General features: G+C 51.2%; 1 protein-coding gene and 1 pseudogene across 1 annotated transcript in view; both read left to right on the plus strand.

The window, feature by feature from the left end:
* The first annotated feature begins 6,454 nt into the window (after positions 1 to 6,454).
* Positions 6,455 to 24,917, plus strand: part of Ergic1 (endoplasmic reticulum-golgi intermediate compartment 1) — a 101,346-nt gene continuing 82,883 nt past the window's right edge. The window contains exon 1 of the mRNA XM_075941376.1: positions 6,455 to 6,600. Within this exon, the coding sequence (XP_075797491.1) occupies positions 6,581 to 6,600 (20 nt within the window). The 5' untranslated portion in view covers positions 6,455 to 6,580. The remainder of the gene's footprint in view (positions 6,601 to 24,917) is intronic.
* Positions 16,493 to 16,611, plus strand: LOC142831996 (5S ribosomal RNA; annotated as a pseudogene).

Genomic DNA, 24,917 nt, shown 5'->3' on the forward strand with positions numbered 1-24,917 from the left:
TTTTTGCTTGCCTGTTTGCTTGTTTTTCAAGACAGGGTTTCTCTGTAGCTTTGGAGCCTGTTCTGGATCTAGCTCTTGTAGACCAGGCTGACCCTAGAACTCACAGAGATTCTCCTGTCTCTGCCTCTCGAGTGCTGTGATTAAAGGCATGTGCCACCACCACACGGCTTTGTTTTGTTTGTTTGTGACAGAGTCTCCCTATACAGTCTTGCCTGGCTTGAACTCAATATGTAGATCAAGCTGGCCTTAAACTCAGAGAGATCCACTTGCTCTGTGTCTCTAGAGCTGAGATAAAGGCATGTCCTACCACACCAGGTTTGAGAGTTCACATCCTGATCCACAAGCAGGAGGCAGAAAAAGAGACAGTGGGATTGTCTCAAGCCTTTTGAAGTTTCAAAACCTAACCCCAGTGGGACACCTCCTCCAACAAAGTCACACCTCCTAATTCTTTCCAAATAGTTTCACCAAGGACCAAGTTCAAACATGAACATATAGGGGCTATTTTCACTCAGACTACCTCATTCCACTCCCTGGTCCCCAGAGGCACATGGAAATATCATAGCACAAAATACATTTAGTCCAACTTCAAGTCCCCAAAGTCTTTTGCAGTCTCAACACTGTTTCAAAGCAAATCACATGCTTCCAACATATAGTGATGGAATGTACATTACTATTCTGAAAAAGGAGGGATGGGATATAGTGAAGAAATACTGGGCCAAACAAGATTGAAACACAGCAGAGCTAATCACAAACTCTTTAGCTCCATGTCTGCTATCAGAGGGTTTAGATGGCTCCACCTTTCTGGTTTTGTGGTCTGCAACATACTTCTTTCTCTCGGTTCTGGTACCACTCACTGTTGTATGCAGCCCCCTAGAGTGAAGTCAGAACACAGGTAGGAAGAAGAATGCTCTGTGTTTGGGTGTCTCAAATTCTAAAGTCAAAAGTAGCAAGCCATCCTGATTTAACATGCTTCCAGGCCTCTAATTACCTATAAAAGGTTTTGTTTTTTTTAAGGTATCACAGCATTCTTCGGGTTTGGGTTTTGGTTCCAGCGACATGGTTAAATACCAAGAAGGCAGGGATCATGGGGAAATACAGATCCCACTATGGTACCTCCCACCGGAAAACGGTGAAGAAAACTGGAATCAACCAGCATGCCAAATACACCTGCTCCTTCTGTGGCAAGACCAAGATGAAGAATCCAGCCGTTGGCATCTGGCACTGTGGGTCCTGCATGAAAGCAGTAGTTGGTGGGGACCTGGACCTACAACACCACTTCCGCAGTCACAGTGAAGTCTGCCACCAGAAGACCGAAGGAACTGAAAGAATAGTAGAAACAGAATGTTTGACACTTGCCATAAATGGGGTGATCTACATGACAAAATATTTCATCACGGCTCTCTGCACCCTCTACCGTCTAGTTCCCACCTAGTTAGCACTACCAATTGATGTCAGCCCGCCTGCCTCTCTCCAGCTCCTCACCCAGTGTGTAGATTCTACCCGTCATTGCTGCGCCTAATACCCGAACAAAGCTTCAGGAGGGAGGGCTTCTTTTGAATGACAGTCTCAGAGGGTGAGAGGCCACCATGGTGGGAGAGAGAATGGTAGAAACAGCTCAGCTTATGCTGTCAGAGCAGCAAGCAGAGAGCTTGGCCTCAGACCACTGGTGGGAATTGCCTTCAAAAGCCCCTACAGGCCTGCTTTTACTGGCCAACCCCCAGCTCCTAAAGACCCTGCAGCCCTCAACACAGCACCACAGGCTGGGGAATAAGGGTTCAAATCATGAGCCTGTGGGGACACTCCAGAGTCAACTCATAGCTGAAACTGCCTTAGAAGAAAAATCAATCCCAGTTGGGCAGTGGTGGTGCACACCTTTAGTTCCAGCACTTGGGAGGCAGAGATAGGGGGATCTCTGTGAGTTTGAGGCCAGCCTGGTCTACAGAGTGAGTTCTAGGATGGCCAGGGCTGTTATACAGAGAAACACTGTCTCAAAAACAAAACAAAATAAAACAGAACAGATTAATCCCAGTCTCCCCTTGCCCTTCACCATGCCATGAGCAGTGTTCTACAGAGGTCCATGTGGGGAACCCAGACGCCTGGTCCTTAGGTACTGAAACATGGGGGGGGGGTCTAAGTTTGGGTTTATTTGTTACACAGCAGTGGCTCTTCCCATGACTAATTCCTTTTTGTTCTTTCTGTCTTGACTCACAGAGCACCTTTAGACTGGCCAGAGGACTTAAATGAAGCGAGAAAAAATAGTCACATTTCCAGAGACCTTTTTTTCCTGAGATCTAATTCCTTTAAGTCCTTGCTGAGTTTGACAAAGGGCTATTGTATTTTAATTTCTCTTCATCCAGATCAGGTTGAACCAGCCGCTCCAATGGAACATGAACTAGTGTCTCATTACAGAAAACAAACCCAACACAAATATTGCTGCCTAAAAGAACGAGCAGTGATGTTTCTGGCAGCGATGGGTAGAAGAGAGCGGGCATGCGGGGTCAGGGAAACTTCTCCCTTAAGGACAGTCTTTTGTATGGACTGATTGTTCAGCAATCACTGAGCACCTACTACATGTCAGGCATTCCCATGCTCCTTCTTTCTCGCAGAAGGCTCCGAGAGCAGCAAACTTGCTACCTGTTGCTGTGTCACAGATCAGGGCAAACTGGGCACTTAAAATTCTTTGGCGGTCCTGTGGGAACCCAGTAGAGATCAACTGGGTTGCCTCTGCTCAGGGTATCTCAGAGGCCCATTCAAGCTATCCTCCCAAGATACAGCTGGAGCTGACCAATCCCAGTCCAATCACGTGTACTGGTTGTTGTTGATTCCTTTGTAAGCCATCACATGATGTCCCTGGAGGGCAGCCTCACAAAGGGGCAGCTCCCTTCTCCGAGATCATGAGTTACTTTCTGAGACAGAAGTTGCTGGTTTTTTGTAGCATTATTTTAGAACCGACATCATTATGCGATGATGCTCTGTTCATTTATCACAGGTTAGTAAATCCAGCCATGCTCTGGGGGAGTGGATGATCCAGGATCCCAGCACCTGGAGTCTCAGTCACTAGGGAAGCCTCAGGCTATCTGCCACAGGGAAGAATTTATTACCCCTGGTTTCAGGCATGTCCGTAGCCACTTAAGAAATGCCTCCAGGTCAGCCACTTAGAGACTTCTCTGACTCCAAAAGTGGCCTCCTCCATCTGGCTGGGGGTGAGACAGAGGAAGGAGAAGGCCTGTGTGTGTTTCTCGATTGCTTAAATACTTGGTATCATAAAGTTTCTAGGGGTCAGGATTTAGGAGCAGTTTAGCTGGGAAATTCTGGCTCAGAGTCACCCCTGGAGCTGGAGCTCAAGTGCGGGCCAGGCTGCAGCTTTGAGGCACAACCTGGTCTAAGCAGACTTCCTAGAGGGCTTCCTCACCTGGCTATGGCAGGAGGCCTCAGGCCTGCGGTGTGGACTGCTCTAAGGGAACGATGCCTGAGCCTCCTTAGGGACTGGCACTGGGGCTTCCCCCAGAGAAGTGATTCAAGAGAGTCTTGACGAAGGCGTGATGCTTCTTGGAGCCTGGCCTCAGGAGTCACACCTTCTGCAATATCCTGTCGAGTTACATAAGCCAGACCTATTCACTGTGGAAGGCGACTATCATCTAAGGGCCCGGGGCTGTTGCCGGATGAAGACCATTGGAGGCTGACCTCCACAGGATACCACAAGACCCATAGTTCCCAAACTCAACTGTTACTAGTTGCTGCCATGTTGAAAGAGGTTCAGAGCATTCCCACAGACTGTGACACAGGTCTGATTTACTTCCTTTGATCCACCTCTCACTGTCTCCTGGGTGGACTGACACATGGAATTGGCAACCTCAACAGTCTCCACAGAGGTTATTGGTGACATGATCACTCCACTCCCATCCTCTCTGTCCTACGGGAAGACCCTGTGACTATTCTGCTCTAGACATGTGCCTCTCTACACACATGAAAACACTGGCTGGGTGGTGGGACAGAGTGGTGGCCATCCAAGCTCCTTCAGGAAGCTTCCACTCAATGTGGGTACTAGCTAGTTAATCCAATCATGAGTTGTGCCAAGTTCTCCCAAGGAAAATCATAGGATGTTAGATAATAGTGGACTGGCCTCCTCTCTGTGCGGTATTTGAACAGTCAAGTGATTTAGGCAGGGCAGCAGTATTACCATTAAGTTCCATTGTAAGTGTTCAGCAAGCCAAAATAGTAGATCCAATAAGATGGACGCTTATTTCTATCTTGTAGAATACCATGGAATTACTGAGTGACAAGAACTGGGCTCTTTCTGTCTTATTGCTTTGTTCTGTGTAGTTTCTATTTCATGGTCCAACATTCTAGGCAGCCAGCTGGATAAAGGGACATGGAGGGACACAGCATGCACCAATTATTCCTTTCTTTCTTTCTTTCTTTCTTTCTTTCTCTTTCTTCCTTCCTTCCTTTCTTTCCTTTTTGTTTTTTCAAGATAGGTTTTTCTGTGCAACAGTCCTGGCTGACCTGAAACTTGCTCTGTAAGTTAGACTGGCCTCAAACTCAGAGACCCACCTACCTCTGCCTCCAAAGTGCTGGGATTAAAGGTGTGTGTCACTACAGCTCAGCTGCACCCACTCTTCTTAAAGCCATATCCCCCCCCCCATACACACATTTCAATAACCCAGTCACATAGCTGCAAGGGAAGCTATAACTTGCAATTTCTTTGTATCCATCAAAAGTTGAGAGCTTTCTCTCTGGGTAGAAAATATCAACACCAGTCAATCCTATCTTTATTTACTCCCCTGGCCATTTGTTGTCCTTGATCATGCCAAAGTGCACAACTGAGATGCTTTAGGAGGTCTGGGCTAAGGAGGAGGAAGGTCACTGAGATGCCCAGGTAGCTAGTCTCTGGACCATCTTCTGAAAAGAGAAGACATGAGATCAATGCATACAACAGACAACTTCTGTCTTGGGGGTTATCTGCACCCAGGGGTTACTGAAGGCCCCTTGATTCTTTGTGCTGCTCCCGGGTTCTGGGCCAGGCTAAGGTGGTCTCGTTTCCCATAAGCGCACAGGGTGCTTGTGGAGTGAATGAATGACTGGGAGTGGAATATGGGTTGTCAGAAGAAGGAGCTGGCAGAACCACGGCTCCCGCATTTCCAACCTTGGCTTTTACTGCCCATTTATCCTTCAGGACATTGAGCAGCTGTTTCCATCTGGTTTTACATCAGGAAACTGCCCACGGGTCCTGTTTTTTTTTTTTAACTTGGGTCTTGCTTTCCTCCCTGAGTTGCTATTGTCTTAGGTCACCACAACTTTGAAGACGGGCATCAGCAACAGAACGCAGGTCAGATTTCCCCTACATCGGTGCTGTAGTTTGCTTTTTCTTTGCCGTGACAAACTCCAAACAAAGCAACTTGGGAGCAAAGGGTTTATTTGGCATACACATGTATACCCCAGTCCTTCCCTAAGGGAAGGCAGGGCAGTAACTGAAGACAGGAACCACGAAGCAGAAACTGAAGTAGGGACCTGGAAGGAAGGCTCTTGCCTTGAGCTCCCGGCTCCCATTCAGCTAGCTTTCTTACCCAAGGCTTTCCTGTCTAGGAATGGGGCCACCCATAAAGGGTTGGGCCTCCCTACATCAATTAGGAACCAAGAAAACATCACAGACATGCCCACAGGCGGAGGTGATGGAGGCAATTCTTCAACTGAGATTCCCTCTTCCCAGATGTGTCGAGTTGACAACTAAGATCAGCCAATCACAGCAGGCTTGGAGTTCTGCTCCCTTCTCCTCTGGCCCTGCAAGCTGAGGGAGCTGATCTCTGCCATTTCTAACGGTGCAAACCCAGAGCCTCTCGATAACCCTGCACAGACTTGACTTCGGGTGGGTAGATGCTCAAATACTGGTTGGCACCAACCCCAAAAGGAAGATGATGAAAGCAGATAGTTAAACCCAATTCTAACAGGTGGAGAAGCTCTCACTAGGTGCCAGGCTGTTCACTAAATCAGGATCCCAACGTTTCCTTTGATACCTAGGAAGACCAGGGTATATGGAGATGGAGAAAAGGGTAGTGGCAGGTCAGGCAAAGGATGCCCAGTGGACTTTCCCAGGAGTGTTTTGCGCACCCCTCAGTTTTAAGCCCTCACCCACAGCTAGCGCCCCGCAAGAACCCTAACTTGCAGCGTTCTCTCTGATCGTCACAAAGCAATGGCTTTGTTTTACAAACACAAAAACCACTGCTAGAGGCAGAGGGATTTGCCCTGAGGCCCCACAAAGACTAGGAAAGAAGATCTGAAGCCAAAAGGAACCAAAATAGGAGTACGGGAGAATTGGGTTTAGGCCCCATCCCACTCCCAGCCCGCTCCATCTCGCCGGTCCTTGGGCCCCTTTAACCGGGCGGCGGAAGGGGCGGCCGAGGGAGGCGGCGGCGCCCAATGGGCTGCGCGGAGCGTCACTTCCCGGCGGCGGGAGGCGAGTGGCGAGTGTCGGGCCGGCTGGCGGGGGCGGGGCAGCCAAGGAGGCGTTGGCAGCGGGCTCGGACCCACGCGGCGCTGCGGCCCGCCTGGCCTGCATCGCTCCCACCGGCTCGGCGGCACGATGCCCTTTGACTTCAGGAGGTGAGTGAGGCACAGTCCCCAGGCCCTCTCTGCAGTCGGCGACAATTCCCGCTGCGTGCAAACGCGACCCCGGTGCACGCCTCGGCAGGCCTGGGGGACCGCGGCCTTCTCCTGGGCTTGGAGCCCTATAACACCCCCCCCCCCCCGTGCAGCTCGGGCAAGCCCACGCACTCTCTTTGAGCAGCGCGGGGTCTCCAGCTTGCATTCCCCCCCACCCCCAACCTGGAACCCAGATCTCCCAACTCCCAAATAAAAGCAACTTCATCCTCAAGCTCTCTCCCCCAGCCCTCCCTAATGGACCCCCACCTAGGGTGACAGGTGGGGCAGGGCGCCTGGTCTTGCCCCGTTGGATCTCCCGGCTGCAGCCCCATCCAGTCTGGCAGCAGCTGGAGTAGCTTGGTTCTTCAGAGCCCCAGAATGCCCTGCCCTCCACATACGGAAAACTGTCCCCCCAGCCCTGGCTGGGAACAGTGTGCGAAGAGGAGGCAGCTGGGGTTCTGGGGCTCTGCAAAAGGGCCAGGCATTCTGCAGGCCCTATAGTATGTGCCTTTGTAGGATCCTCTGCCTCCTGGAATGCTATTGTACAGGGCCAGGCCTCTTGGAAGCCTGCCTGGGAAGGGCCTCCCCACCAGACATTCCCTCGAGATAAGAAGCACCGAGATACCCCGGGCTGGTGGGATGCTTTGGCGGAACGGGATTCTGGCTCTTGCCCCTCCACCCAGCTGTTTTGTATGTTGTAGATGTTGGAAGCAAAGGCTTAGAGTGCAGCCCCTCGCTACTCAGATGGCTGGCCGCAGCAGGTGTCCGGGTACGCTCAAAATATCGGTTTCACCTCTTGCAAACTGGTACTAAAAATAAGGTCCCCACCTGGAAGGACCGAGATTATGAGGCACCCCTTACCCAGTCTGCAGGCTGGAACTCAGAAATAGGACATCCACGAATGAATGAGTGTTCTCCAGAGCTAGAAAACGGTTATTCCTCCATCTGTCACAGTATCCCTCCTCCCCTCTTACTGACAGAGTGACAGTCAACCTAGAAAATGCCCAAGCTTGCTGTCACACCATAGTACAGGGACAACCTGGGATCTAGGTCTTGAGAGGACATTGACCTCAGACTGCTTGACTAGCTGACGTGGTTTTTAGCCCATCCTGGGCACTGGTACCATCTGGCAAACCAGCTTCCTGCTCCTTTGAGGCAGCCCTGGGGTTACCTGGGCTCAGACAAATGCTTCCAGACACGTCAGCTTTGGGTTTGGAGAGCCTTGCTACAGCATTCAGGAGCAGTCCCAATACCATAGTGTGTCCCTGCAGAAAGAAGGGCATGGGACGGGACACACCCAGGTGCCCCAAACCTCCCTTCTAGAGCTGACTCTAAAGGTTCCCAACCCTCCTCTGTCCCCACATAGTTCATTACACTCTAGGGATTTTGAGTGTGGTGAAGAAATCCCGGCTCTTGTCTCTTGATTCTTTTCAACTTTCTCAACCCTTGCCTGTGTGCTAGAAGGGCAGACCTGGAAATCTGGGGAAAGGTGAGATGAAAAAGCAAACAAACAAGCAAAAGACCTGGAGCCAGCTAGCTCTTGCTCTTGCCTTGGCTGCTTTGCCTGTGACATTAAAGCATTGATGTTTAAAGAGTACACAGCCCAGCTCTGAGCTTCTACTGCCCTGGGGATTTCTGGACATGCCACCATTGTTATGGAGTTCCCACCAATGTGGATTTAAAGTTCTTGCTTGCTTGGGTTGCCCACGGTATGAGCACCTCGCGCAGGGCAAGCCGTGTGCCCAGCAAATGTGCCCTCTTCATATTTTGACACAACAGTGCTCCAGGACTCGTTCTGAGGAAAGGCTCCCCATTCTACAGACCTCTCCACCTCTAGGGCCATCATGGGTTTGCTGAGTGTCATCCCTATGTTTAGCCCCCTGCCACTTGTCCTTCCATTTCGAGATGGGTGACACATGGCACAGCCTTTGTAGCACTCCCAGAGGAGAGAGAGAAAGTGTGTGTGAGTGTGTGTGTGATATAGGTTCCAGGAGCATCTGCTGTACAAGCAACTTGACATCCATCCTCTTTTAAGACATGGTTTCTCTGTGTTATAGCTCTTGCTGTCCTGGAACTAGCACTTGTAGACCAGACTGACCTTGAACTCACAGCGATCCTCCCACCTCTGCCTCCTTGGTGCTGGGATTAAATGAATCTTCCTTTTAAAGCACAGGGAGGCTCCTCTGGCAGAAGTGTTTTGCATGTATACCGATAAAGCTGGAACTGGAGTTTGGACTGTTAGCTGAAGCTTTAGCTCTGGGACACGACAGGAATCTTGGAGTCCCATCACCTGGTCAGATCTTTTCGTAGCAGAGAACCCAGAGGGGCATGGAGTGGTTAGAATACAGCCTTCACTTGCCAGTTCAAGACCAAGGGGAAACCAGCGCCTTAGCTTGGGTTTGTTTTCCTGCCCACGAAATGGGTATGGTCAGCATCCATACATGAGTGTGGATGTGGGGCACAGCACGCATCAGGAAGTTCTGGCTTCTGCCTGCCATTATGATTGTGCCCTTTCCCTGGAGCACCTGTTCTCTCCCATCACTCTGGAGTTAGTGAATTAATATGCAGTATCCCCTTCAGCAGGATCCGATCTCCTGAGGGCAAGGATGTATGTCCAATTTACACATGATGGTGTCTGCAGCGTCTAGAATGGTGCCCGGCTGGAGATGCCCCTGGGCACGACCCACCTCCAGTTTGTCTAGAGTGCAGTAGGTAATAGTGTGATGTGGATGCCAGCTGCTGGTGGAGTGTTCTGCATCCTTGTTTCCTGTCTTTGGAGCTTAGGGTGGAATCCAGGGCCTCATGCACGCTAAGCAAGCTCTTGGGAACGGTATCCCAAGGCCCTCTCTCTTCATCCTTGAATGGGCCCTTTTGTGAGTTTTAGGGGTTAAGGGAGGAGGCTGAAGGCAGTGGGGAGGGACTGTGGGCCTTAAATGATTACTGTGTTTGCTTAGCTCCTGTTAAGCTTTTTACTGATACTGATCATTGAACTCACAGAACTGGCTTTGTGACCTAGGTCCGTGGGTGTTGTCGCTAGTTCCGGCTGGCTAGTGGCACTTGCTGCTTACCTCTCCAGAGCTCCTCTTTCAGGGAAGAGATGCCGTGGGCAGCTCTTACACGGTGGCCAGGTTGAAACTCCATGATCTAAGGGTGCTGCTCCCATCCCTTGGTTATCTATGTGCTCACTTCTGGAGGGGTGGACGTGCGTGCTGCCTCGCTTGGGGGACAAGAGAGATGTCCTGCAGTGCAGAGCCCAGATATCGGATTCTGATTCGTGGGGTCCGGTACAGAACAAAAGTTCAGCTCTATTGAGAAAGGACAGGGAGTTTCAGGATGGGGACCCCTCTGAACCTTGTGACCCTGTGTGACAACGCAAGTCATTTGCCTGCGGTGACTTGGTTTGGCCTCCTTCACAGCTTACTCTGGCTTTCCAAAGGTCTCCCTTAGGGCACTCTTGAGTGGACCTTGCAAAGGTTTTCTTTGCTCCCCCGCCCCTCTTTCTTGTTGACAGTGCTGGGAATGGACCCCAGGGCCTTGCACGTGCTAGGCAAGTGTTCCACCACTGAGCCACACCCCCAGCATGGCCCTCTTGAAGTTGGCTTGAATTTTTCAGCATCCCACTTTCAGCCCCCAAATGAGTGACGTTGATCTGAGAATCAAGCCTGCTTTCCTTGGTACCCGACATGGCTTTCCCAGTGGGCCCTGCACAAAACTAAAGTCCCTTACTCCCTAACAGGCTAAGCCCAGCCACCCCTGATACTCTGAGGAAAGAGTTAAGTACCAACCTAGGAAGCAATAAGAATGCCTCCATGTCTACCTCCACATCCCAGAAAGAACTAGAGACTAGCAGGAACACATACTTCCCAACACGTTTATAATGGAAATTCAGACGAGAGGTAGAATGGCCTGCAAAAGCCAGGCGTTCGAGTTTGTTGAGCGTGTACTAGTGCCGAGCACTGTCGACCTCACTGTTGGAGTCCCACGGGCATGACTCAGTGAACAACCTGCCCAACATACGTAGGCAAGGCAGGCCCTGAAGACTTTCCGGTCATCCCATTACAGTGAGCCCGCCGAGAACTGAGGTCCTGAAGACAGTGATTGCAGAAACTGACCCCACACTACTGTGTGTGTCTGGAGCTCCTGTGTCCTGTGGGCTGGAAGTGTGTTCTTTCCTGGTCCCTGAATTCAGAGAGAAGCAAATCCTCCTTTAATTGGCTGCATCTCCTTCCTCCTCACGAACCCCGACCCAGCAGCACCCATCTTGAGACACTCATATCCTCCCCTTTCTTCCCCCTTTCCTCTCACACTCTTTCCAACACCCGATTCCAGAATTTTCTAAAATCAATTTTTGCTAAAGTCCCCACACTGTTGACATCTGGAAGTGTTGGGTCAGTAGCTATCTATGTTCACATGCTCGCCTGGAAAAGTCTCTCCACCCAGGCCATCGGTGAGGAAGGCGTTCTGGCTAAGGCTTGCCCTGCACCTCTAAATCAGTGAGCCAGGACCCTGGTTAACCATGGGCATTGCTTGAAATCAGAACAGAGCCAGCTGTGCGTCTGTGCAAACATGAACTAAGAAGGATTGCTCAAGGTTGGAAGAGCCACGGGTAAGAGGGCTAGAGCCCTCAAGGGAGCAGGGATTGGTGGAGCCCTGGCAGGCAACACTGGGGAGAAGAGTTCTGGTCCTACTACATGACCTAAATAGTCTGTTTTTCTATTTCTACAGTGGCCAATAAAGAGAGTCAGTCTCAGAGTAGGTCTCCCCCGCCCCCACCACACCGCTGGACATGAAACATGGGGCTAGCTGATGTTCTTCCACTGAGCCATTCTGCCTCCCCTTTTATTTTGAGATAGGACCTGTTAAGTTGCCCATACTGACCTGGAATTTGAGATCCTCCTGCCTCAGCTCCTCAGGTAGTAGTTTGCAGATGTGTGTCACCTGTCCTTTCTGTTATGCTCTCCAAAGACCGACAGCATCACGGGAAGCTTGGGGAGGGGGGCACACAGGATCTCCGTGCGCAACCCGACTCTGAGCCTGTGCTTTGACGAGTCCTTTGGTGAGTAGAGCCACATTGAGGTCTACAGACAGCCCTCCCCCGCCCCCACGCCACTGACTGGACCCCACAGTTCTTCCAGCCTGTGCTCTCCCTCTAACACTTGTCCACCATTCGAAAGCCTCCGTGAAATCCCGCGTGGAAGGAAGCAGGGTCCTGGTTCAGCCTAGTTTGTGCCAGACGTCTAGTCTAAGGAGCCCGTTGTTGAGTGCCTGGCACCGCTTCTCAGAATATAGTTTGGGCAGCACAGCCCTAATTGATCCTTTAAGGAGGGGGTAATTAGCCTAATCATCTATTGTCGACTTGTGCTTGTAGGTCTATTAACCTAATTGCATTGGTTATATATGTGGGGAAAGTACAGGAGAGGCAGTCCTCTGGCACGCCTGTGTATCCGTTCTGAAAAATTCATGGCCCCTGGGGAAAGCAGGAGAGAGCAGGGTCATGGAAGCAGATCTACAAAAGGCACCTCACCCGCAGAACCTCAGTATCACAGCCATGGAGATGGGCCACCAGAAATTGTGGGTCTCAAAGAGGGTGTCTCAAGGAGCCTCTAGCACCAGGCTCCTTCTGATGGCACAAGCTCCCTGTCCAGGAATACCAGCCACCCTCCAGGAACCTGCCTGAAGCACGGCTGGACAGGAAGCAAGGACTGCCTGCAATGGACCCAGTGTGCTGTGCTCTTCATCCAGATAGTGGGAACCCTGCCCAAGATGAGAGACCTGGCAGTGGCTAAGCTTAATCATTAAGTGTATGTGTGCATAATAATGTGTTTCTATTTGGAATGCCACATAACCCGATTTTAACAATGCACAAAGGACCTTAATATCCAGCTCTCAGAGAACAGACAAGTGGTCAGAGGGGACCGGAGGAGTCCACCATCAGCCCTGAGAACTGAAAACTGAAACCAGCTGCATCTGGCTACCACACCTGGCATCTGTGTCTGCTGTTGGCATCCCAGCAGCTCCTGCAGCCTCCGATCTTGCTCCCATTTGAGGCTAGGTCTTGACTTTTTTGGGGTGGGGGGAGAGAGGATATAATGCTGATGCTTCTTTGGCACTGAGCCAGGCCCATCACTGACAGCCGTGCCGGTCCAGTGAGACAGATGCAGCCACAAGTACTTTATTGCCAGTGTTTTATTTATTTTTACTTACCACACAATAAAATTGACTTTTTTTTGGTGTCCTTATAATGAAATTTGAGGCCTGCTTATGACCACCAGCTGGATACAGAGCAGGCCCCAGCACTCTCGCAGATCCCCAGGCTGTCACTTTATTGTCACTGGTATTCATCTGAGTTTCGAAGCGCAGGAAAGAATACTCCTGAGAAACTCGACCTCACAGTACAGCATCATTAGCTATGGGCTCCGTGTCTGCAGCAGGTCTATAGAAGATCTTCATCTGTGTAACTGAAACTGACCATTGGACAGCTCTCCCTCCCTCCATCCCTTCCCTAGTCCCTGGCAGCTACCACTCTCTGCTTCCTCTGGCTTGCCTATTTTTGAGAGTTCATAGAGAGGCGCCCTTCTACATTTGTCCTGTGGCTGAGTTTTGTCACTTAACATTGTCCTCTACGTTCATCTGCCTCATCACAAATGACAGGTGTCCTCCTTTTTAAGGCTGTGTAGTATTGTGCCATGTACTCAGACACCTCTCTATCCGCTCATCTTTGGATGGATGTTGAGGTTGTTCCCACAGTCTGGCTGTTGCGCTTAATCCTCAGCGAACAGGGCTGCGCAGACATCTCTTTGATTTCAATTTGTGGAGAGCAATAAATGCCAAGTAATGGGGTTGCTGGGTAGGTGGTTCCGATAACAGCAATACCATTTTACAGTCTCAGCAACTTCCTGAATCCCAGTCCCCACGCCCTCACCAGCACTTAGTGTCTTTTGTTTTTGGATAATGTCATGCAAGGAGATGTGCAGTGAGCCTTCAGGTGGCTGTGTCCCTGGTGACTGGTCATGTGGGATGCCTTTTCATATCCACCGGCCACTTGTTTGCCTTGTAACATCTGTCTACTTGGACCTTTGACTTGGGGTGGCACATGCTTTAGCTGTTGAGTTGAAGGATTTTTCTGTATGTTTTAGCTATTATTTCCTCCCGCCTTCACCCCCGTCAGATCTTTGGTTTGAGAATATTTTCTCCCATCTAGGCTCCTTTTTCTCTCCAGGAACTATTTCCTCTGCTGATTCCACTTTAGAATAGGAATTCGGGACCCAGGGCTGGGAAGTAACTAGCCAGGCACACAGCTGCTGAGTTGTGTGTGCAAGACTGGAAATCTAGAGTCCGGCACCTCACTGCAAGGACATCCTTCATCTCAGACACCTTGAGCTTATTGATTTTCGTCAATCCTGGCAAGGACTTGTCTCCCCTCACCTTCCCACCAGAAGCCACTAGTGCATAAGAGTTAGTCAGAATGTCCCCTGAGAGCTTTTGGAGTCTCGGTGTTGTTTGGCCCTCTTTGATGCTTTGCTAGATCCCAGAATCCATTCATGGTAGACAGTGTCTCCAGATTTTCCAGGAGTGTGACACATAGTTTGGACCAGGATCCTCTTCTCCATTGCAAATGCCCCAGAGGTTAACTGAGCACTGGCTGCCCTGAGCTGCCCCAGGACCAGCCCTCCCCATGTGGCAAACCTCTCATGGTCGCTGTCTCTTCTCACTGCTGGGAACCCTGAACAAGGTACATGTATTAGTTTGCCTCATTTTTAGATTGGGGTTCTCCTTCATTGCAGGGATTTCAAGGGACACCGGCCCGGCAGCTGTGTAACCTCTGTATAGTTATTGGAACTGGTAAACTACAATGGTGGGGCACATGGTGTGCGACCATAGGGAGGAAGGGTCCTAGCTCTGCAGGGCCAATAGTGCCCACCTGAGAACTCCCGGGACAGGTGGAATCTGGGCTGCCCTTTTCAGTAACCATCGTAAAGTCCTGAGAGGACACGTCTGTTACACTGAGATATCCAGAGAGCTGATTGTGGCTAGCTGGAGGGCGTGGTGTCCAGCAAGAAAAGTGGCCTCGGTGTGTCTCTGTGGCCTTCAGATCCCCTTGTCTTTTAAGAGAAGACAAAAAGCTTAACATTAGGTACAGATGATTGGCAATGGACTCCAGTTTTGTTTCTGTTAGCCATCATGATAGGCCAAACAAAGCAATGCACAGCCCTGTGTCACACACCCTGGCTGGCCAGTGTGACCAGCGTGTGCTCACTGGATGGACAGGACTTGGAGCAGAGCCCCTGGGACTCTTGGCCTGTGGCCAGAGGGACAAGTCAGAGTTCTGTTCCCCTGGGCTGGCCAGGCCAAGGGCTTGTGCTAGCACTTGAACTCTTCTCTGAGCCGCATTGGAGGGCATGGCCAGAGTTGGCCAGCTCTCTCCTGAGGAGTGTACCTTTCCTCCACTGCAAATACCAGCGGCTCCTGGGCATCACCCTCAGGCCTCCCTGGGTCTGTGTTGCTCTGGCACCAAGTGTACCTAGCAGGTAGCTTGCATCTAGGGCTAAGCCAAAGGCTTGCCATGGATCTCCTTGGTTCACAGCTGGGGAGGAGCTGTATCCCTGCTGGCCTGAGAAAGGACAGCACACTTGACGATGATGCCACAGTGGCAGGTGACGCAGCCGAGATTTTCATGCACGTCTATGACGTAAGAGCTGGCTTTCTCAACAGCATCATATTCTGGAGGGTGCGTTGTTATCGCTTTATTTTCTTAGGGGCATCCCACAGATACCCCTGATGTTGGTTGTTATCTACTTAGTTGTGTTTATGGTTTGTTGCCATGGAAGCTAGGGGCGGGTAGTGGTAGGCCAGTGGCGAAGCCTGGGTGACTGTTTCCTATCACTGTGGGCATCTTTGGGCAGGAAGTTACCATTGAGCCTGTGCTGAGGAGCAGTAGAGAGGGTGCAGGACTTCCTGTGTGGACCTGCAGAGCGCCTTCCAGAGGCTGGAACACTCAGGTGTATGTGGGGGGGTTGTTCACTGGTCACTCGGGCGTGCTGTGTGCCGGGCATTCTGGGAGCTGGGGTGCAGACAAGCCCCTGGCCTTGACCCCTTGGTTTTTGTTTTAGTTCTGACATTTTTACTTCTCATTTTTAAAAGCTAAGTGAACTTTCAATGTTGAAGTAACTTTGTAGATAAGGCAGAGCTGCCCATTGTCCCCGCTGTGCTCTCTGCCCGTTGCCACATAGCGTCATCCCAGCTCAGGAAGTGACGCTGGCATGTGCTTGCTAGAGCCAAACTGGTTCCATCAGCGGTCAACCTCCCGTGCAGGCGCCCATGTGTTCTTATGCTGCAACTTCAGTCTCTGCTGGTTGGGGCCTTTGCACAGGCCTGGTATGGCTGTCATGACCATGGCTGTCTTAAGGGCTCTCCAGGGCTTAAGGTACCTGATTGGTCTAATAAAAAGCTAAGTAGCCAATAGCCAGGTAGGAAAGGGAAGGGATCGGTGGGGCTGCCAAGCAGAGAGAGTAAATAGGAGAAATCTAGGCTTGAGAGAGAAATAATAGCAAGAGGAAGAGGAGAGACTGAGGGACATACCTGGAGCCAGAAGCCAGGCATCCTTCAGCCGGCCAGACACAGAGAGGGCAAGACAGCAAGAAAGTAAGAAAAGGTTTAAAAACTCCTGAGGCAAAAGCCAGATAAAGAGAAACGGGATAATTAAGTTAAAAGAGCTAGCCAGAAATGTGCTAAAGCTAGGCGGAGCATCCAAAACCATTAAGAAGTCTCTGTGTCATAATTTGGGAGCTGGTTGGTGGCCCAAAGAAAGAGCCTAGTACATTTTGGCACCCTGTGTTGGGCGCCAGATGAAAGTTTAAATATCAATACCACCCTGGATGCACCCAATCTCATCTGATCTCAGAAGCTAAGCAGGGTCAGGCCTGGTTAGTACTTGGATGGGAGACCTCCTGGGAATACTGGGTGCTATAGGCTTTGCCAAATGAAGTTTTTATTCTTTATCAATAAAAACTCGGGAGTCAGGTATCAGGGTCAGAACCCGAATGATCAGACAAACAGATGATAAGCAACCAGTGACCTCCTCTCTCTTTCTCCTTGATCCAAAAATCCCAGACCCTCTCTAAGCCCTCCCTACTACTTCTGGTGTCTCTATCCGTCCTCAGTCCTCCAAAACCTCTATTGTTAATTTTGGTCAGCTAGTAGTTAGCTCTGCCCTCTGTTTCAAAACAAATTTTACTGACACTCTCAAGGGTGTCAGAATGCGATCGGAATATCATACAACATCCCCATCCATACCCCTGTCTGTACCTCCACCTGTACTTCCTCAGCTCTTAAAGGGACCACCACCTTGTAGCATCACCGTATGGGGACCCAGCTTCCTTCATGTGTCTCTTTGGAAGCAAGTTGCCTCTGTGTCTAATCCATGGCCGCAACAAAGAACAGCTATGACCTTGTGTAGCAAAACCCTGCATGCAATGTGCTATTATTATCGACCTGGGGTATTTATCTGGCCTCTCCCAAGTGTGCGTATGGCATTCTCTGCTTTGATTGACTGCCTTTCACTTTCCTACCTCCCGCCCGCCCGACCCTGACTCTGGTAACCACTCTTCTCTCTGTATATCAGGTTCTCCTCCCCTCCCTAGTCCACATAGCAGAATGTCCTCCAGGTCCATTCAGGCACCAAGCGGGATCTCCTCTTTTTAAGGCTGAAAAATATTCCATTAGGCCCAAGAGCCTCGTTTTCTATATCTTTCCATCAGGTGGCAGCTGCCCCAAGTTCTGGCTGTAATGACTAGGCTGCAGTGGGGGTGCAGGTAGCCCTTGGGGATTTCATTTCCTTGGGGTCGAGGGTTGTTCTGTGTTTGATCCCTATTTTTCACGATGGCTCCACCAGTCTATACCCCCCCAGCTGTGTGTATGCATTGTCTTTCTCCCACACTCCCCCCCCACACACACACTTGTTACCTTTTGGATTCAGCGGCAGCCTGAGACGGTACCAGAGAGTTTTGATTTGCATCTCCTTGACAGTTAATTGATGCCAAACACCTTTTCGTTATATGCTTGGCCGCCTTGCTCGTTTAATTGTGGTGGCTCGCTTACAGTTCAGAGGTTTAGTCCATTATCATCATGCGGGACGTGATGGTGTGCAGGCAGATGTGGATGCTGTCCTGAGCTTGTTCTGTATCAGGATTGTGTGGTTCACCTCTCCGTTGGTGTGATGCCTCCCAGGCCAGGTGTGAAGCCCCTTCCTCGTGTTAGTTTTCACTTGCAGTTTCAGCCGCAGGTGTGAAGCCCCAGGTGTGAAGCCTCTTCCTCCTGTCCATCAGTTCTCACTTGCAGTTTCAGCCGCAGGTGTGAAGCCCCAGGTGTGAAGCCTCTTCCTCCTGTCCATCCATTCTCACTTGCAGTTTCAGCCGCAGGTGTGAAGCCTCAGGTGTGAAGCCTCTTCCTCCTGTCCATCCATTCTCACTTGCAGTTTCAGCCCCAGGTGTGAAGCCCCTTCCTCCTGTCGTATCAGTTCTCAGCCGCAGGTGTGAAGCCCCAGGTGTGAAGCCTCTTCCTCCTGTCCATCCATTCTCACTTGCAGTTTCAGCTGGCCGAGACTTTCTTAAGGATGTTTATGTCATCGGCATCCGTCCTGCTCTCCTGTGGTCCCTTTGGCTTAGGTATTAGGGTGACATCAGCCTCATAAAAGGTGTTAGGAAGGGCTCCTCCCAGCCTTCCTTTCTGGAAGAGTTCAAGTGTTAGCACTGATGATTTTTGCAGAGGCCATAGACTTTAGCTGCGAAGTTGTCTGTCTCTGTGGGCTTTTTCTCCATTGGGGGTTAATTTGTTTGTTTGTTTATTTTCATTGATTTCATTATCTTTTTTGCCCTGGTTTCTTACAGGTCCTTACTGTAGCCAGGGTAGTGGGATTGTCTGAGCTTATTCTTGAGGATTAGAAGGTGATGCTAAGCTCCAAGTAGCTCCCCACCTCAAGTACCTCCTCCTCCTCCTCCAGGAAGCCCACCCCCCATTCTTCGGAGGGGGGGCAGTGTTCCTTCCTTAACACTCTACAGCCTTGACAATAGTGGCCCTCCCATCTCCTCAGCTCTGTGACATGTGCCACATCCACCTTGTCACTTCCACACTAGTGGGGTTCCAAAGCTGTGGCAGAATCAGGCTTGCGCTGTCCTCAGCGGGACCTGGCCTAGAGCCTTACACATAATAAGGTGGTGGCCCCTGGGTGCTGAGCAGGGCATGGGGCAGTATAAGGCTAGCTGTCTACTTCAGATCACGGTGCCACTGCACCTCTCTCTGCTCTGTGACAGCAATGAAAGATGGACCTAATGATACCTCATGCCCGCTCCTGGACTGCCGTGAGGGTCACGTGAGCACTCTGTAATGCCCTCAGCATGGTGCCTGGCCCCCTCGGGTGCTCATATCCTGTCCATTGCAGAGGAAGCACCCACATACCAGGCTGCTGGAGATGGAGAGAAGGGTGAGACCTCAGGGATGCCGCCTTTGCATCCGTCCGCCAGCTTCTTTGAGAAAGGACCTAAGAAACTTAGTGTCCTCATAACATACAAGCTTATTTTCCCCTCATGTGAAGTACCAGTGGAGTGGATGCTCCGCTTCTTTGGACACTCAGAGACCAGGTTCCCTTCATTCAGGGTTTGTAGGGTCCAGCCTGCTCCCATGCTTGTGTAGAGCAGGTAGGGAGGTGTGGTCTGGCCATGCACCTAGAAAAGATGCTGTTGTCTCTGCTCCTGTGACTCTAGCTAGTGTTGTCTGCCTCTCCCTTCTCCTGCCATCTTGATCATTTGGGGCATATTCCTGAACAAATGTGTTCCCTACAATATTTCTTTAAGTCCGTCAGTGTTTGAAATGGTTCAAACACTTTCACCAAGTGGCGGTGTCCCACACCTTTAATCCTCGCACTCAGGTGGCAGAGGAAGGGGATCTCTGAGTTCAAGGCCAGCCTGGTCTAGGGGGTGAGTTCCAGGACAGCCAGGACTACACAGAGAAAACCTGTCTTTTACTACCCTCCCCAAAAGAAATTAACACTTTCACCGATGAAAGTTGACTTCATACATCATAAAAGCCAAGAAGCAGAATTAACTGTGTACACACGAACCCAGCTACGGCAGTGTTCATGTGCCTGCTGAATCTGCTCTGTTTAAAGGTTTCAGTGTCCTCCTCAGCCAGTGGATCCATGCCAAGATGACCCCCGCTGCACATCTGAGCTGGCATAGTGCCAACCGCCCCCCCCCCCACTGCTTTCCTATACATATGTGATAGCTTAATTTGTAAATTAGAGCCAAGGGCTGGAACCTAGAATAGGATGATGATACTTGTGCTGTACTGTATTGGAAAGCGGACCTTCGAGACCTTTATTGAGTAAAACTAGATTACCTGAGCCCAGGCCCTGTGGCTCTTCCACAGTCAGTCTGATAACTCAGATACAACTGGAGTGTGGAGTGCTTGGTTCTCAGTTCAGCAGTCTAGCCTTCTCCCCAGCTTCCAGCCCCCTCCTCTGGGGTCTGTCTACCCCAAGTTAGAACATCACCAGCCCTGTCCATCAAAAACGCACATGCCTGACTCTGCCAACAATACTGCTGGTCTGCCAGAGGCATTGGGATTCCCACTATGTCCCTCCCTCCCTCCCTCCCTCCCTCCCTCCCTCCCTCCCTCCCTCCCTTCCTCCATGCTTCATTGGGGCTTCTGAGGAGCTAGGATAGCTGCCATCCCTCTGGCTATTCTAATCTTCCCTCCCTCCCTCCCTCCCTCCCTCCTTCCCTCCCTCCCTCCCTCCCTTCCTCCCTCTGTGCTTCATTGGGGCTTCTGAGGAGCTAGGATAGCTGCCATCCCTCTGGCTATTCTAGCTGCCAGGAGCATGGGTGGAGTCACAGCGTGAGTGGGCGTTTTCCACGCAAGTCCTGAACAAAGGAAGGAGCAGATGGTGCTAAGAGAGAGCTAACAGTGATGAGGCTAACTAGGCCTGTTCCCTAGAAAAGCTCTCGCAGGCGGGTCCGCGGGCTCCTTTGGGTTGCCTGCTGCTCCTTCCCTGCTTGTGCCTTGCTCTCCCTTACCTCACCAGGCTCTGTGGGTCACTGTGTTGCTACTGTCCAGTTAACAGCTGATGGCCAGCATAGCCTGAGAACACAGCCATGTCCTCCCCCTCATGGAGGGCCTGGCGCTGGGTCTGGACTCTGCACCTGCTAGCCCTGTTGGTGTAGAAGGGAAGGGGAGATGGAAGACAAACTGACAACCCCCATCCATAATAGAGCGCTGAACCCTGAGGCCCCCACTGTGAGAGGAGACCTCCCTCCTCTGGGATTGATCTGGCACCATGTGGCTGTGCCCAAATGTTCCTGGCTTTCTCCTAAGGGTGTCTGTGCACAGGAAAGGACTCATAGTGGCCTGAGGAATGGGGAAGTTGGAGTTATTCAGGCCCCATACTCTACCTTCAGTCTACAGGCTCCCCTTGAAATCCCCAGTGCATTCCCAGAATCTGGGTAAGGGAGGTCAGGAAAGAGAGGACCCCTCACTTTCCACCCTCACCCCAGCCTGAGAAGTGGGCTTCCTTGTAACAGAAGGAAACAGAGACTCAGAAAGGTCGAGAGCCTGGCCCAGAGCCACACAGCTGGTCAAGTCTTAGAGCCAAGCTCCCTTGCTTCCTAATGGGCTGACTTATGGAGGTAACAGAATCTAGGGGGAATAGACACAGGCTGAGGTGAGGCTGGGCAGAACTCTAACGTTCTGAAAGTAGGGAAATTCTGAAACGTAGTGGCTGGGGATGGTCCAGGACTGAGACAGTAAGGCCTGCTGTTGCTGCAAGGGTCTCTGGAATGTCAGAACCGTCATTGGATGAAACCAAATGGATAGTATCATAATTGACGGTGTTGTGAGGAGCCTGGATGTCCGAGGCAGACTCTCTGGGTAAAAGTGTTTGGCTCTGTGACCCAAGGCAAGGTTCTAAAGCTCGCTGTGCCTCATTTTTCTCATTTGTCAAATGCATATCATAGGTCATTAATGTGTGGGCCAGATACATAGTAAGTGCTCTGCGTGTCAGCTGCTGTGATTTCACAGACTTACCCAGTACCCGCTCTGCTTCAGCGCTAAGACTGAATCTAGGTCCTCAGGCATGTTGGGAGAGCCCATCCACAGAGCCATAAACCCAGCTGGAGACCAAAAGGGTGCCCCCAGCGGTTCCCAGTGCAAGTATCTGAAACTCCAAGCAGAGCTGAGTGTGACCGGATGTACCTCCTGGTAGCCGAAACCCCTGAATAGGAGTGGCAGAGGCATCTGGTTATTGCTGCCATTTGATGGCTGGGAATGTGAACCTGGGGTTTGAAGGTTGATTTTTTGTGCCTCTCCTTTGAGATCTGTGCTTGGAAATACAGCAGTGGGAAAGAAAAAGACGCAGAACAGGGGAGCGAGAGGAGATGGCTTCTGATGTTCCAGAATGTAGGCGCGAGGTCGGCCCTGGTGGCCATGATGGCCTTGGTGGCCTGGCGGCCCTGGTGGCCCTAGGCACATGATTAGCCTGCAGGCCTGGGTATTTGTCGGCTGATATTAAATCAAAGAGGTGACATAGTGTCTAGCATGGACGACCGAAGGGACAGTGGGAGCTGGACCGGGGTCGAGGTGTGTGTCTATGGAAGGAGCCTGTGGCCTTGGGGGAGATGGTACAGGCTCCGGGACTCCAGTGTCAGGAGCCACTCTGTCTTGATCCTTAGGTCCTTGGGGTCTAGGGAAGTGCGGGGGGCACCGAAGACTCGGAAGACTGTGGCCGAGCTGTGGAGTGAGTGTGCCAGCCCTGTCTTGGCCTCACTGAGGATGGTGCTTTCCTCCTGGGCACAGTGGAGTGTTGATAAGACATGGGACTCACTCAGCCTTGATGTGGCTAACAGTCAGCATAGGGTTCTGGGTCATTATGGGTTCACCCAGTTATTTCTGTGTCTGTACCTGCATAGAGGTTTCTATATGATGCTCTCGTCTTGTGGGTTCAGCTGTCCTTTTGGAATTTTCCCACTACCTTGTGATAATGGCCTAGAGAAGAGAGGTGCATGGCTCAGTCTGAGGGAGGGGACCTCTAGGGGGAGCCACCAAATATCCTAGAAATACCTGTGTGCACATACATGTGTACATACGTGTGTAGGACTGTGTACTTGTGCCCATCTGTGCCTCAGTGATGTCACCTCTGAGGCTTCCCAGGGTGGGGCATGGAACCCGGGTTTCATGTCCTCTTCCACCAGGCGTGGCCAGTTGCTGTCACTCAGATAGGAATTACACGGAATGTAACGCGCAATGTGCCACAGTGCCAACTGTTACGGTAACTCGATTGGCCTCGGGGGTCTCCTCTTGCTTCCGAGAGCAGCATCAAGTCCTGGCTCAGCCCCCTTGCTGTGTGGGCTGACTTTGGATGTCCCCCTGTACTTCCAGGGTTCCGGAGATCAGAGGAGAGCCAAAGGCATCTGCTTAGCAGTGTCTCATATAATGAGTTCCGGGTTAGCCTGGACTAGAGAATAAGAACCTGTCTCAGAAGAGCCAGAAGCAGTAGCTGGACGTGGTGGGGAAGGGCTGTAATCATAGCTTTGGGAAGGGTTTGAGTTCAAGGTCATCCTAGGATATATAGCAGGGTTCAGGCCAGCCTGGACTTCATTAGACACTGTCTCAACAACAGTCCCCACCCCCCTTGTAATAGCACCCCCATGGGCTCCAGGCCTCACATGGAGGGGTGGCACTGCACTCTACCAGGTGTCTGGGTTTTAAGCAGCCAGTGAGAGCAACAAGCATGAACTCTGGATCCCCCAGAGCCTGGACCCCCAGCCCTGCTGTCTGCTGGGACTTATTCCTTCACTTCTCTGTCTTTAACTTCCTGACTCACCTCTCAGGGTGGCAATTCTGTGCCAGGCTCATGAGTGTCTGGTGTGTTAGAAGCATGCAGCCACTGATCGTTGCTATGAGACTGTGTGGGACTTACCTAAAAAGCAGTTTAAGAAACAGTCACCAAAGCCCAGGAGCGTAGCTTCTAATGTTTTCCTGCCTCCTTTAAATGATCACTGCAGGCCCTGGGATCAGACTTGCTCGGTGCCCCGTAAGGACACTTCCGAGGAGTCACTTGACCAGTGGGCACTCAGCCACCAGGGCTCCTGAAATGAACCCTTTGCAAGTTGCCTGGGGCGTTCCCATAACGGACAAGGCCACTATGGGGCTGGCTGCTATGAGTGTTACAGGTCACTATGTCACCTACCACCTCCCTTAAAGTGCGGTTTCCCAGATCACTAGAGCACATCGTGAGTGGGAACAGAGGGCAGCAGGGGCAGGAGGAGTACACTCACCTGCCTCTGACTGCCCTGGTTCAGGGGTGGCTGCATCTCCCATGCTTCTTCCCCATTCCCTACACTTCTGCACAGGTGACTTGACTGGACTAAAAATGTAAAATCAATCTACTAAGTCACCCTCAGCCCTAGCCTATCCTTGCTGGCCTGTTTGCTCATTCACACATGACACCAGCCTCCTGAGCACTACATGCCTCCGACCGGGCAGAGGACTGGATGTTAAGCTGATCTCCAAGGCCGTAGTGAGGCTTGTGAGGCTTGTTTTCCAACTGGGAATTCATGGCTTAAAGTTTTCTAACAAGAATGCCCATAGAACTCTAGGGATGTTTGGCTTCAACTTTGTTCAGGATTCTAGAAGGTTCTCCTACAATCTTTATTCTGAGACCTTAATGATCAACAGACCTGGTTTGGTCTGGAGCAGGTGTTCCAGGCTGGTAGGGAGACAGATATAGTTATGAATGGTATAGTTATGACGTTCAGTAGGTAAGCGATCCCCGGCCTGGGAAGGAGTGGGCCCTCCGTGCGTCACATAGCCAGCACCAGCTTTCTACGAGCAGTAGCTTCTTGGGGCGGGTGCCTGCACAGGCTCAGCTACAATGCCAACCCATCAGCTGGGCAGCAGTTGGCTCTGGCAGCAGCCAGTCTGTCTGCCAAGATCTCTTTGATTCACATTTTCCACATCAAGAGATGTTTTGAAAACCTTGACCTTCAATTCATCAAATGTTACTTATTAAATTGTAACTCGCATCCAGCCAATTAATGAAAAGACAATGGGCCGGTGACTCAGTGCGTGGCATCTTGGCAGGAGTGTGCCTGAGCACGCCAGCCTCAGAAGGCCCGGCCTAGCGATCTCCAGGTCCCAGGGCAGATGGCGTGCCACTGCCATGAGGGTGTCAGGGAGGCTGGAGAAGCTAGGACAGGCTGAGCATTCAACTGGGCCCAAGCAAGTAGCCT

The sequence above is a fragment of the Microtus pennsylvanicus genome, chromosome 11 (genome assembly GCF_037038515.1).
Source record: "Microtus pennsylvanicus isolate mMicPen1 chromosome 11, mMicPen1.hap1, whole genome shotgun sequence".
NCBI lineage: Eukaryota > Metazoa > Chordata > Mammalia > Rodentia > Cricetidae > Microtus > Microtus pennsylvanicus.